General features: G+C 43.7%; 1 protein-coding gene across 1 annotated transcript in view; it reads right to left on the bottom strand.

Annotated features, from left to right (window-relative positions):
- TNFAIP1 (TNF alpha induced protein 1) overlaps nt 1-15,000 on the bottom strand; it is a 550,340-nt gene that overhangs the window by 470,577 nt on the left and 64,763 nt on the right. Inside the window, exon 4 of the mRNA XM_044054883.1 lies at nt 8,579-8,748. Within this exon, the coding sequence (XP_043910818.1) occupies nt 8,579-8,748 (170 nt within the window). The remainder of the gene's footprint in view (nt 1-8,578; nt 8,749-15,000) is intronic.

Genomic DNA, 15,000 nt, shown 5'->3' with positions numbered 1-15,000 from the left:
GCTTCCCTTGTGCACCTGTAGCATAGGACACAAAGAGTTGCTCTGACTTTCTGAAAGGTTTTGTTCTGTCCAAATAATAGCGGAGCTGTCTGTGAATGTCCAAGTAATGCAGTAATCTCTCCCCTTTGTTTTGTGGATTAGGGTAAAAGGTAGGTAAGTGGATAGCCCGATTCAAGGCTATTCTGGATGCTACCTCTGGCATAAATGAAGGATTGGTTCGTAATGAAACTCTGTCCTGATGGAAAATGATGAAAGGCTGCACTGCCATGAGGGCTTGTAGTTCCGACACCCTGCGTGCTGAGGTGATAGCTAGAAGGAAGGCTGTTTTCCATGACAAATATTGCAGATCTGTTGAAGCAGCTGGCTCAAAAGGAGGCAGGGTTAGTTTTTCTAGAATGAAATTGAGGTCCCAAGCAGGTACTGGTTGCTTCCTTGGGGGTTTTATATTCTTAGCCCCTCTGAGGAACTGTCTTAAAAGGGGGTGAGAGAATAAGGGAGAATCAGTGTTGTACTCTGCGGAAATGGCTGAGGCATGGATCTTGATGGAGGAGAATGAAAGTCCACTGCTTAGCAGCTCGGCTAGGTACTGTAATATTTGAGGTAAGTTCAGTATTCCAGGATTCTGACCCTTTTCTGATTCCAGACACAAAACCTTTTCCATTTTGCGGAGTAGTCTTTTCTAGTAGACGGCCTTCTGGCCTCCAAAATGACATCTGTACCTCCTTGGAGAGTAGGGTCTGCTGTGAATTTAAGGAATCCTCCTTGCGGCTAGATTGAGTGTTTTCAGCTGACTGTGAAGAGTTTTGAAGTTGTGCTGAGTCAGTAGAAGAGGCATTAGAGGCAGGATCCATGGTGGGGAATGCGTCAGGCTCCTCAGGAGTGGGTACCAGTGTTGTCTTGGCCAGTCTGGAGCAATGAGAATCATCTTGGGTCTGTCTGTTCTGGTTTTTAGTAGAACTTTGGGCAGCAGAGGAAGAGGTGGAAAGGCATAAACTGTCATTGTTGTCCAGGCCTGTGGGTGAAAGGTCCTTGAGCAAAATTTTGCCAATTGGTGATTTCTGTGGGAGGCAAAGAGATCTAGGTCTGGCCTTCCCCATGCTTGAATTATCTTTGAAAAAACTTGAGGATGCAACTTCCATTCGTGTGGATCTGTCATATTTCTGCTTAGGTTGTCTGCCAGCGTGTTTTCCTTGCCTGGCAGGAACTGTGCTTGAAGCTCGATTTGCAATTCCAGAGCCATGTTCCAAAGAGACATGGCTAGCCTGCATAGGGGGTATGAATGGGTTCCTCCCTGTTTGTTTATGTACCACATTACTGTGGTGTTGTCTGTCCTTATCAATAGCTGGCCTGGATGCAGCAGGTCTTTGAAAGATGTAATAGCATTTGTTACTGCTAGCATTTCTTTTTGGTTGATGTGTAGGTGCTTTTCTTTTTGGGACCATTTGCCCTGAATGCACCGATCTGTCATGTGCGCCCCCCCAGGCGTAGTCCGAGATGTCTGTTGTGATGACTTGATTTGCTTGAGGCTTGCAGAATGGTAGACCTGTATTTCTTTGGCATGCTTGAGCCCACCACAGAAATTCCTTTTGAAGACATGGAATCAGTGGTATTGTTTCCAAACTGTGGCTGTGTTGAGATAATAGTTTTTTTAGGTACCATTGTAGTTTCCTCATATGCAGCTTTGTACATGGGATTAGTAGGATGCAAGATGCCATGAATCCCAGAGCCTGCAGGATTTTCCTTGCAGTCAGCCTGGTGAAAGTTGCCAGTTTTCTGAAGTATTGAGTTAGTTGCCCTTGTTTCTCTGGTGTGAGGTAGGCCATCTGGGTGTTTGTATCCAAGCTGGCACCCAGGAAAATTATTGTTTGAGAGGGTATTAGTCTTGACTTATTTTTGTTGACTGTGTATCCCAGAGATTTCAACAACTGTATTACAAACGCCATGTGCTTCAGAAGTATGTGTTTGCTGTCCGCTTGGATCAGGCAGTCGTCCAGGTAGGGGTATATTTGTATCCCTTGAAGTCTGCAGAAGGCAATTACTGATGCCAGGCATTTTTTGAACACTCTGGGCGCAGTAGATCAGCCAAAGGGCAATGCAGAGAATTGATAATGGGTTGAACCTGCAAGAAATCCGAGGTATCTTCTGCAATCTTGTCTGACTGGGACATGCAGGTATGCCTCCTTGAGGTCCAATGTTGCCAGCCAAGACTCCTTGCCCAGCATGGGAAGAAGCTGCTGTAATGTGAGCATCTTGAATTTTGGCACGAGTAAAAATGTGTTTAGGATGGATAGGTCCAAAATAGGTCTCCAATATTTTCCTTTTCTTGGTACCAGGAATAGTCTGGAATAAAAACCTTGACCTTGTTCTTGTGCAGGTACCTCTTGAATAGCTTTCATGTCCATGAGATGTGAAATTTGTTTTTGTGCCTCTGCCCTTTGATTGTGTTGCAGGTTTGGCATGCCCCTCAATTTTGGAAGGGTGTGAAAGTGGAATCTGTAGCCTCTGTCTATAATGTCCAGGATCCATCTGTCTTTTGTGACAATATGCCATTTTTTTTTAAATAATGCCAGTTTTCCGCCTAAAGGTGCTGCCATTTGAGCCTTGCTTGGCATGCAAAGGGGAAAGTCATTGGTTCTGCTTTCTGAATGGCTGTGAACTATCCTCACCACCTCTTTGTGTAGGTGTTTGCCATTGTCTGCCTCTAAACGATCCTTGAGACTGCCCTCTACCCCTCGGGTGCCTGTATCTACCTCTTTGGGGTCTGTCCGTGGCTGGAAAGGACCAATTTTTGGAAGGCCAATTTCTACTGAAACGTGGAGGTTGTACCTGTAAGAAATCTTTCACGGTTTGCATTGATTTTGCCTTTTCCTCCATTTTCTTTAATACCTCTTCAGCTTTAACACCAAACAATACATCTTTTTGCAGAGGTGCATCCAGTAATTTAGCTTTAACATGATCTGGTAAGGTTTGCTCTTTGAGCCAGGCATGTCTACGTATGACTGATCCTGTAACAGCAGCTCTACATGAGGCCTCTAAAGCATCAAAACCACATTGCAAGGTATGTTTACCCACTTGTTCTGCACTGTGTAACAAATCCTGCAGCTCCTTCAAGTCTGGTTGTTCAGGTTGTGACATTTTGCTTTTCAACTGTGATAACAGAAACTGTTGGTACTTTAACATATGAAACTGACAGTTTAATGCCCTCATTGTTAAGGTGGCCAAGGTGTATACCTTTTCCCCCCACCTTTCTAGAGCTCTGGAATCTCTCTCTGAAGGTAATGGATTTTTAGCAGTGGAGGCCTTAATTCCCTTGGGACCCTGCAAAATAGTTTCTGGGTCAGCCGCATGGCTTTTGTATAGGAACTGGTGTGAATCAGGAACCCAGTAATACCTGTCAGGCTTGACTGGAGCTGGAGGTAAAGAGTCTGGATTAAGGCAGTCCTCCAAATACACATCATCAAGTATGTCTAAGACAGGAGGTATAGCCAGAGGCCTGTGCTGAGGGAGCAAGAGGAAATCCCTAAGCCTTTTCTTGGAGTCTGAGTACTCTTGGCCCTCCCAGTGGAAGTGTTCCCTCAAGGTATGTAAAGTTTCCCCAAAAGAGTAATCCTCAGGGGGGGAAACCGAGGGAATGGACTCCTCTGCATCAGAATCTTCAAAAGGGGAGTAAGAATGTTCCTGGTCTTCAGAATGTTCTGAAATAATGGAGGCCTGGTCCGAGGAAGGGAATTCTTCCTCCACTCTGGGCCTTTTGTCCGGGGGGGGGGGGGGGTTTGAGAACCCCCGACAAGAGTAATCAAATCCTCAGCCATTTTGAGCCTCTGTTTTTTAGACATGGGGCCTTGAGAGTGGCCCTGTGTAGCTTGTCTTTTAGTATGCATGGCTGTTTTAGACTTAGTGAAAGCCTTGATGGAAAAAGAAGAGGAAGGCCTGAAGACACCTTGAGAGGTGGCAGGCCTGTCTAAACTCTGAGTTTCACCGCCAAGAATGGCTTCGGAATCTGTAGTCGGGGTGTGGGCCGAAGAGCCTGCGACCTTGGGCACTGAAGACACCGCAAAAGAAGAGTCATTGGTAGTCAGGGGCTGCGTAGGCACCTCACTGAGAACCGGACCACCTGTAGTCGGCTTTGGCGTGGTGTCGGTAGAAGTCGCGGACCTCGTGTGTCGGTCCTTATCTTTGCGTTTTTTACTTAAAACTGGAGTCTGAGTATCAGACGACATAATATAGTTAAATTTTTTGCCAAAAAGGTGTTGGGTGAACTCCGCCCGACGCTTAATAGTGCGCCTGTTGAATGTTGCACAAAAACGGCAGGCTGAGACATCGTGGTCTGGGCCTAAGCAAGGAATGCAGAGGGAATGGAAATCCTTATGCGGTATTTGCTTCCCACAAGAAATGCAATTATTAACTTTGTCTGACATCGGTCTGAGGCAAGAAAAGTTTCCCCAATGGGGTACTTAGCTTTTAAGAAGACTTCGGTTGAAAAATATTCATAATCTCAGGAGCTGGCCGACCGGCACTTGCGAACTGCTTCTGCTTCGGGCACCGCGCTGCAAGAAAGACTGAAGAAAATGGCGTTGACTGGTTCTTTTATACCCCTGTCGCACTGACGTCAGGGAGGAGGCGACAACAACCGACGCTGGACCAGGACTTTGGAATTCGGCCGACCGAGGACCCGCCTGACGGCAGGAAAACCCATCAGTTATGACTGCAGCTGTATGCACGATGAACATCAATGCTACTGAAGTTTGGAACCTCAGGTATTTGCAAAGGCCTAAGCTTAAGAGGAGGAAGCAAAATCCACCTGGCACAAACTGGGGCTGTGAAGATAAGATTTACCTTGGGGAGTCTGGCTTTTTAGATGAACCTCATCATCACAAGAAAAGTACAGTTGTGTACACTTACCATGTATGTTGTAGATGTTTGAGTGTATTCATTGTTACAGTCATCATACTTGGGTTGCCAGGGGTAGCCCTCAGTCGGTCCAAATACCAAAAGGCTTAGTATTTCTGCGTCGGCTGTTGTCACATAAGGACTGACATCAGGTCGTCAGTGGTATAAAAACAGGCAGCCAATGCCATTACATCAGTTTTTCTTGCCCCAAATGTCAGGAGCCCCCAAATACGGAGCTAAGTTATGGTGAACAACAACAATAGAAAGTAAATACCAAAAGCCCTGTAAGGAGTGAGGAAGAGAGAGAGAGAGGGACAAGATGGCTGGAGGGTGGTAAACCAGGACTGCAACAGTGAATACACTCAAACATCTATATTTATGGTAAGTGTACCCAACTGTACTATGTTCTTCGTGTTTCACTGTTGCAGTCTTCACATTTGGGTAGATTCCCGAAGCTGAAGAATGGTTGGAGGCAGTCAAGAAGAGTTGGAGCTGGCTAGTATGCTCTGCAGGACTGCGGTTGCAAAGCCTGCCCTGGATTTGGAAAAGATAGGCAGATGGCAATGCTTGGTGAAGGTATGAACAGAATTCCTCATTGCAGCTTCCAGGATGTCCCTGGTAGGTGGCTCCTCTGAGAAAGGCTGTAGAGGTTCAAGATGCCCTAGTGGAATGTGTTCTGATCCCCTGTGGGAATGGTTTTCCATGGTGTTTGTAACATAAATGGATAGTGTGCTATCCATTTGGAGATGGTTTGTTTTGATATGGCTTTGCCCTCTGCCCCTGGTGCAAAGCTGACTAGTAACTGATCAGATTTCCTAAAAGACTTGGTCCTATCCAGGTAGAATCTGAACCATCTGTGCACATCTAAAGAGTGCAGGATCCTTTCCCCCTTATTTTGAGGTTTAAAGAAAAAGGTGGGCAAATTAATAGATTGGTCGAGAGCCACACTGGACACCACTTTAGGTATGAAAGTAGGGTTAGTCTCGAGGGAGACCCTGTCAGCATGGAAAATGATGAAGGGTTCTACAGCCATAAGTGCTTGTAGCTCAGACAGACACAGACACTTCTAGCTGAAGTGATGGCCAAAAGCAAGGCTATTTTCCAAGAGAGGAATTTTAACTCTGCTGAAGCGGCAGGCTCAAAGGGGGGAGCGTGAGCTTTTCTAACACAAAGTTAAGGTCCTAAGCAGGGGTAGGGGCTCTTGGTGGTCCTTAAGTTGCTACCCCCTCTCAGGAACTGCTTGATGAGAGGGTGTGAGAAGAGAGGTGGCTCGGTGCTGTAATGTGCAGAGATGGCAGAGGCATGGATTTTAATGGAAGAGAAGGAAAGGCCCCTGTGGAGAAGGTCTGCTAGGTAATCTAGGATGAGAAGTAAGGATGGCTGTGCTGCGTCAGCTCCTTTAGTCTGGATCCAGGTACAATACCTTTTCCACTTGTCAGCATAGGATGTTCTAGTACTGGGTCATCTGGCTTCATGTACAACATCCAGGACCTGCTTACTTAGGCTGGCCACTGAAGGAGAAGTCAAGGAATAAGCCAGGCTGCCAGGTTCTGGGTGTGCAATTGTGGATGCAAGAACTCTCCCTCCTGCGGAGTCAAGAGAGTTGGAACCTGAGGGAGGTGAAATGGAGGCAACGGAGATGGACTGCGCAGTAGTGGGTACCAATGCTGGCATGGCCAGTCAGGGGCAATCAGGATTGCCCCTGGTCTCCCCTCTCTTAGTTTGAGTAGCACTCTGGTAAGAAGAGGCAGGGGGGAATGCATAGACAGAGAGGTTTTCTGAGTGGAAGGACAGGGCATCCACTTTCCAGGCCTTGCTGTGAGGTTCCCTGGTGCAGAGTTTGCTGAGCTGGTGGTTGTAGGGAAGGCAAATCGGTCAACCTTTAGGGTACCCTATTTCTGGGTCACAAGGCTGAAGGTGTTGTGGTTTACTGCCAATCGTGTGGGTTAGGAGATTTCTGCTTAGTTGTCTGCCAGAGAGGTTTGGTTGCCTGGCAGGAATTGGGCTTGCAGGTGAATATGCATGACTGAAGCCGTGCTCCAAAGGGTCATGGCTAGCCTGCAGAGTGGGTAAGAGTGGGTTCCCCCTGCTTGTTGATGTACATCACTGTGGTGGTGGTGTCGGTTTTGATTAGAAGAGGCCCCAGAGAGCACAGGGATCTGAAAGCTGTCAGAGCATGCTGAACAGCTAGCATCTCTTTCTGGTTGATGTGCAGATAAATTTGATTTGGGCTCCAGTGGCCTTGACTGCACCTGCTGCCCAGATGTATGCTGATGCTGACTTTGGTTTTGTAAAATAAGTGACAGGAGAATTCTGGCATCCACCTAAGCAGCCATTCAAGCAGATGGCTTTTCAACTTAATTTTTCATCCGAAATGAAGGTATCTCAGATGCACAGCCTTTTCCTTACTCTCCAGTGCAGTGCGAGTAATTGAACATACACAAATCATAAGCACACAGTACTGTCTTACAATTTACAGCCACTGATTTCCCAGACAACTTAAGTGTGCTACCTGCAGAGTTACTGATGGTGGCATTTATGGTTCTGTTGTGCCACAGAAGAGGTGATTAACAATTAAGCAGACTTCCCCAAATGGTCAAATGGTATTAGGTTTAAAAACAAGAATTCAAGAATGCATGGCTAGTCATAAGGTTATTTTTGACTGACTAGGGAAAATGGTCTGCAAGTATGATCCAACTTGCACAAACATGGGAAATGGACAGCAAGGTGGTGTCAGGTGACCTTTACCCACCAAAATCTATGCTTCCTTGCAGTCAAATGGAAATTAATAAAGATAACTAATTCAAGAAACAAATCTTAGAGACACTACGCAGTGATCCATTTGCAGGAAGGCTTTTATGGGACTCAAATGTCTCTTCCCCCACTTATACTTCTGCGGTGGATTACCATTTATAAGGTGTATATGCCTGGATGCCTCTGCAGTTATTTAATATTTCATTATACCATGCATGCAACAAGGAAATGATTCATTCTTCATACCATATGCATTACTAACAAAACATTAAAACACTGAAGTCAGTACAAGGACAGTTGTACAGTTACACTTGTCAGAGTACGGCCAACTGTATATGGCCAGTGGCTAAAGTAATTTAAACTGAATATGAAAAATGCTTAGAAATAAATTATACGCCACCATCTCATTTTGTACTCTATTCCAATTTTAGTTTCATGATATAGGCAATAATGACTTTCTTCAGTAGCCTCTGTCTGGAAGACTGAAGTGGTTACAAGTTAGACAAGACAAAACAGAGATCACAGTAAACCACAAAGTATTGTTACAGCATTAAACAGCTCCACAAGTTTTCTGGGGAAGAAGCACATTTTGCTCCACCAACCTAAAGTAGTACATGAATACTTATATAAAGACAAAAGAGAGGCATCCAATATTCAAAACCAAAGCCCAAGTCAGTAAAATGGCTGCTGGTTTAAGTAGTAGGAGTGTTTTTTAAAATCTGATAAACAGTTTGACAGAAAAATAAACGCACCAATGAATCAGGTAAGCTGGAGAGACTACTGTCATGGTAAGGACCAATAAAAGAGGATTTTCAGGGTCTGTCAGTTAGAAAGGTATCTACAAAAATACAGTACAAGCTAGGTTAGTCATATGGAGGGCATGTACTGGGAGAGCTACCTTTTAAGCATTATCACTTGATTTTTTTAACCTCACCTGCAATGCAGCCTGGCAAATATCAACCAGTTCTTGGATGAGGTAATACTTTGCTTCTGCCATTAGTTCCTTTATCTCTTGTGTGCTCTTTGGAAGTACCACAGAATCATCTCGAAGGTAACTTAAAATGGCCCCAAAGTGCTTCCCACAACGGTCTATAAGGATCCAGCCTAAACAAGACAAAAGAAAAAGAATGACAAATTAAATTTAAAAAGTTAAGACAAAGTGCAGTTGTATGGGTAACTTACTATGCCAGTAGATGTTCAAAGTAAAATCAAGGCTGCAGTATTTACCAAATATAGGACCCGTCTGCCAGGATACCTGTATGGACAACCAGTTTACAAAGCTCAGGCTGTTTTCTTTGCATTCCATATGTACACCCTTGGCACGAGTGGATATGCTAGTATAAGCTGGACATAAAGATGTGCCTAAACTCAGTCTGCCTGCCCCACAGACCCTTGTACTTCAGTGTCCTTCCTAAGTCAACTCACAAAAAAAGAAAAAACATAACATCGGAAAGAATAAGTAAATAGGAAGGAGCCCCCCATCCCCAAATTTAAAGATACAGTAAAAAATGGGGGATATAGGGAGAGTATATGTACTCCATAGTGATCTATTTTTAACATACATCATTATGGTAAGATACCTACATAACTGTACTATATTATTCATTTATATCACACTACAGTACCCATCACAAATGAAACGATTCCCAAAGCTTCAAAATGTATGGGAGAAGAGAGATGAACCAGAATCCAGAACAGATTTGGTGAAACTAGTTCTGGATCTGAAGAAAATATTCAAATTATAACGGTGGTTGTGTAAACAGAGGGCAAAGTAGCAGAAAGTACAGTTGTGTAAACTTACCATAAATGTAGATGCTCGAGTGTATTCACTGTTGCAGTCATCACACTTGGGTTATCTGCCTGCAGGTAGCCCACAGTCGGCCCGAATACCAGAGACGTCGTATTTCTGTGTCGGTTCCAGTCACTCCAGGACTGACGTCAGGTCATCAGGGATATAAACAGGCAGCCGACGCCACTACATCAGTTTTTCTTGCTCCAAATGTCAGGAGCCCCCCCCCCCCCCAATAGGGAGCTAAGCTATGGCGGTAAATCACCACCAGTAAAAAGTAAATAACAATACCCCTGTAAGGGGTGAGTAATACACACAGAGAGGAAAGAGAGAGAGAAGGGGGCTGGAGGGAGGGAAACCAGGACTGAAACAGTAAATACACTCAAACATCTACATTTATGGTAAGTGTACACAACTGTACTATGTTGTTCGTGTTTCACTGTTGCAGTCATCACACTTGAGTTGCTTCTCAAAGCTGAAAAAAGGGTGGAGGCAGTCAAGAAGAGTTGGGGCTGGCTAGTATGCCCTGCAGGACTGCTGTTGCAAAACCTGTCCTGGATTTGGAAAAGATAGGCAGGTGGTAATGCTTGGTGAAGGTGTGTACAGAACTCCAAGTAGTAGCTTCCAGAATGTCCCTGGTAGGGGACTCCCCTGAGGAATGCTGTAGAAGTTGCCCTAGTGGAATGTGTTCTGACCCCGAGGGGTTGGTTTCCCATGGTGTTTTACGCAGAAATGGATACTGTGTGCTATCCATTTGGAAAATGGATGTTTTGAAATGGCCTTGCCCTCTGCCCCTAGTGCAAAACTTGAGTAGTAAATGATCAGATTTCCTGAAGGGCTTAGTCCTATCTGTCACACATCGATTTCCCACCGTTGCCTGCGATGATTCATCTGGGGTCCCCACGAGACAGGTCTTCTTGCAAGGAGATGAATGGATCCACGTTGGTATTTCTGCACAGCGAACTGCAGTTAAAGTCGTTAGCAGGACCTGGAAAGGCCCCTTCCATCTCGGGCAGAGGCAGTTTTTCCTCTGAAAAATTTTCACATACACCCAATCACCCGGTTGTAGTTTATGACAGGGCTGGTCAGGAGGGTTTGATAACGCTGCTCTTACTGTTCGATGATATTGCTGCAAAATTTTGCGGAGTCTCCTACAATAAGAAATTATAACATCATCTGACAAAGTTAAATCGGCATTTCCCACTGGAGGGGTAAGCTGGAATGGCCATGGGTCTCCCCATTAATATTTTACATGGACTCAATTTCCTGGTAGCATTCAATGAGGCCCTCATACTTATTAATGTTAAGGGAAGGGCTTCGGGCCACTTTAAATGGGTTTCAGCACAAATTTTTGTAATTTTATTTTTAAGGGTCCTGTTTACCCTTTTCACTAATCCACATGACTGGGGATGGTTGGGATAGTGAACACTTAACTTAGTAATAAAAGCTTTACATAACTTTTTAAACAGATTATTATTAAAATGAGTTCTCTGGTCACTGTTAATGCTGGGTATACCGAATCTCAGTATATAATCGGACCATTTTTTAATAACTGTGACTGCATCAGCTTTGCGACATGGGTAAGCTTCCACCCATGCTGAGAACATATACACTACCACCAAAATAAATTGTAAATTATTAGTCTTAGGCAACTGGATGAAATACAGCTGTATATTAACAAAAGGTCCCCAGGGTGGAGGTAAACATGCAGATTTGCTGTTGGCATGTTTGCTTATGCTATATTTCAAGTACTACAATTTTGTACATACTAAGTATCAAAGCGGAGACATGAGGGACATACCAACTTCGTGCAATTTGATTAAATAAAGCTGTCTTACCTCTATGGGCCGGTAGATGATATGCCCTTACCAGGTAAGGTAGCAAAGAGGCAGGTGCCACCAAGTCAGCCGTCCGGATGTCGCCATATGCCATCAGAGGATTTTTTACTTCCATTTTTGAGCCACCTTAGAACTTTTCCCTGTGATGCTTCAGCTTGAAAGGCTGACAACTTTAAAATCAAACACATCATTACTGTTGGAGTTTGTCATAGTTACATGCACAGATCTTTACAACAATCTTCGACTGCTTGTTTAGCAGGTTGGTCTGCCAAATTATTGCCCTTTGTTACAGCATCTATGCCCTTTTGATGGGCACAACATTTCATTACAGACAGCTTTTTAGGTAACTAAAGTGAATCTAACAATGATTTTATGTACCCTGAATTTTTTATTTAATTTCCTGAAGAGGTCAAAAACCCTCTCTCTCACCAAAGCTGTCCAAAATCATGTACCACCTCGAAAGCATAACGGCTGTCTGTAAAAATATTGGCCACCTTGTCTTTGGCCAACTCACAGGCTTTTTGCAACGCCACTAGCTCAGCTATTTGAGCAGAGTGAACACCCTTCTAATCTCTGTTGCAACAATATTGTTTCTTCGGTGCGGACTGCTATTCCCGGGGTCAACTTTTCGGTTTGATCTCCTCCACAGGAGCCATCCACAAACAGATGCATGTCAGCATTGGGTATAGGAGTGCCCTTTAAGTCCTCCCTAGCAGAAAGCAAATAGTTACACACACACATACACACAATCATGCTCTTCACCATTTTCAGCAACAGGCAACAGAGATGCAGGATTTAGAACAGGACAGCGGAAGTGTAAGCTCATATTTAGTTAGACGTGCAGTTGAGAGTGTTTGAGTTTTCATTTTAAGCAAAAGAGATGATACAGAATGAGGGACAGCTACTGTGAGATCATGCGCAAGCACCAACAATTGTGCCAGATTAACTAGAATGGCAGCAGCGGCAACTGCACTTAAAGAAGGTGGAAAACCTTATGCAACAGAATCATGTGCTGTGCTGTAATAAGCCAATGGATGACAGCTGTCCCCATGTTTTTGTGCAAGTACTCCTTGAGCAAATCCAATTCTTTCATGACAAAATAAAATAAAAGGTTTGTTATAATTTGGTAACTCCAAAGCTGGGGCAGTAGCTAAAGCTTGCTTCAAGTTCTGAAATTTTCCTCTTTACTATTCCAAAGGAGAGGCTCTGGTGTATCCTGCTTTAAAAGATTTGTCAAAGGTTTGGCAATGTCTGCGTAGTTCGGTATCCACTGTCTACAGTATTCTGTCATACCGAGGAAAGACCTAAGCGGTCTCTGAGTAGTTGGACGTGGGGCCTTAGACACTGCATCAATACAAGATGGTTAACACTTGCCTGCTACCCTGGGATATTAAATAACCAAGATAACATACCCGAGATGACCACAGCTGTAGTTTTTCTCTAGTCACTTTGTGTCCCTTTTCTGCAAGGATAATCAGAAGATGCAAGGTATTCTGCTGACATTGCTGAAAGGAGTCTGATGCTATTAGCAAAACATCTACATATTGTACTAACACAGACCCAACCGGGAATGTCACATTTTCCAAATCTTTTTTTTAGAATTTGAGAAAATAATTAAGGAGATTCAGTATATCCTTGTGGCAACAGTGTCCATGTATATTTGCTGTCCTGTCCCTGATAAGTAAAAGCAAACCGAAACAGACTGTCAGGGTTAATAGGTGTAGAAAAGAATGCTAAACATAAATCTATCACAGAAAAGTAACTAGCTCTAAGTGGTATGCAGCTCAGTATTATTGCTGTTGATTTTGAAACAGGAAAATTAGATAGTACTGCATTTATTTACAACCCTTATTTATGTCTTGTACAAATCTATAAGTATCCTTCCCTGGCTTTTTCACTGGAAAAATAGGAGTATTACAAGGGCTTTTAGCTGGTATTATTATTCCTTGCTGTGTTAGACTGAATTACACATTTGATTTCCTGCTCTGGCTTTAGTGGATATTGTGGAACTCTAGGGAGAGGTTTTAATGGATTTAATGTTATTTTTACTGGTTCTGCTTATTTCAGTACCCCTACTTCGTTTGCATGCTTAGCCCAAAAGTTGGCAGGTACCTGCTGTAGTAACTCTTCATCTGCCTGTATGCTTCCAGCAGGCTGCTCCTCAGCTTCTGCTAAAACTGCCAATACTTTCCCTTCTGATTTTGTTGGAACATTTAGATACACCCCTTCTGGGGTACGGTAAATAGTAAAACCCAGCTTATATAATAGATCTTCTCCTAGTAGGTTTACTGGTGCAGTAGTACTCAAAAAAAAAGAATGCTTTTCTTCAATCGGACCTAAAGGAATGGGAATGGGTTCTGAAACCGGATACGTAACCATAGTATTTGTTACTTCAACTGCCTTTACTTTATGCTCTGATACTAGTATTTATCTATCTGAAGTCATTTGTAGCACTGACCTGGTAGTGCCAGTGTCCACCAGAAATGGGGTTTTCTTTGAATTTATTTTCATCTTAACGTAGGGCCCATTTTCAGCTATTGGAAGTAGAGGGTTAAGATTTACTTTTGTTTTATTTTTTTGCCCTAGTCAGTATGTAGTTTCCTGACTCCTTCCAATCTGAGGAGGTGGTGGAGGAAAAACTGCATTATTATAATTTAGTTGCCACTCAGTCCAAGTGTCTTGGACTCTCTGCATTTGCCTGTGTGGGCACTCCCCTCCCCAATGTCCTGCTTCTCCACAATTAAAGAGAGATGCATTAGATGAAGCTGGAGGGGCACTGCCAGCTCGTTGCCAACCAGGTGCACCTTGTTCCCCTTGACCAGCACTTTTGCTAAATCCTCTAGCAATACCTCTACCCCTTCCCCTTTTTCTACCTCGACCCCTTGGGTTATCCTCAGTATCCTTCCTTCATTTTTTCTGATACTCTGTACAGTGACCTGCAGCACTTAAAGCCTCCAAGCCTTTCCTTGCCAGTCTATGAGCACCTGCTTTATTTGATTTTGTACAGGGGCTTGCAGGCCCTGTACAAAGGCTGTTGCGATAACTGGCTTAGCTTGCTCTTCTGGCTCTGGTATTCCTGAATGTCTAGCAAATACTATTTTAAGGCGACTCAAATAGTCTGCAGGGGCTTCTCCTTTATTTTGTTTACATGCCTGTATTTTAGACCAATCAGTCCTAACTTGACACACATTCGTAATATTGTTTAACAATGCTGTTCATTTATCTGTTAATGCATTCCCTGTGAGAGTGAAATCTGTTATTTTAGCCTTTTTTTATTTCATCTGAAGTAACTACCCTCAGCAGTTTACTTAAATCTGTCAGAGGAGGACTGTAACATTCTATTATAGTATTTAATTCTTTTTTGAATTTTAATGGATCTCCAATAGTTGGAAAATTTTTAGACATAGTATACAAATCAGCAGGGGTCCAAGGACGACGAGCAAATTCCCTATTGTTAACCCCCAAAATTTTCCTGAGAGGTGCCAATAGATTCTCTCCAGAGGTTGTAAGCTCTTGTTGTACCCTGTCATGTGAGCGAGTATGGTGAGATACAGGAGTGTCAAATACTAAATGCCCCTGTTGGGAAAGTAGAAGCTATCTGAGAAGGATAAGAACAACCCCCCTCGACTGCAGATGCCTGTTCAAAGCATGATGAAGATTGAACAGGGGAACCAGTCTGAGATGTACCAGTATCACGCGAACTGGGTGTCCAATGAACAGTAGACTGAA

The sequence above is a fragment of the Protopterus annectens genome, chromosome 13.part0 (genome assembly GCF_019279795.1).
Source record: "Protopterus annectens isolate FY-2018-M chromosome 13.part0, PAN1.0, whole genome shotgun sequence".
Taxonomy (NCBI): Eukaryota; Metazoa; Chordata; order Ceratodontiformes; family Protopteridae; genus Protopterus; species Protopterus annectens.
Note: the sequence above shows the minus strand (reverse complement) of the source record. Positions and strands in the feature narration are given on the sequence as shown.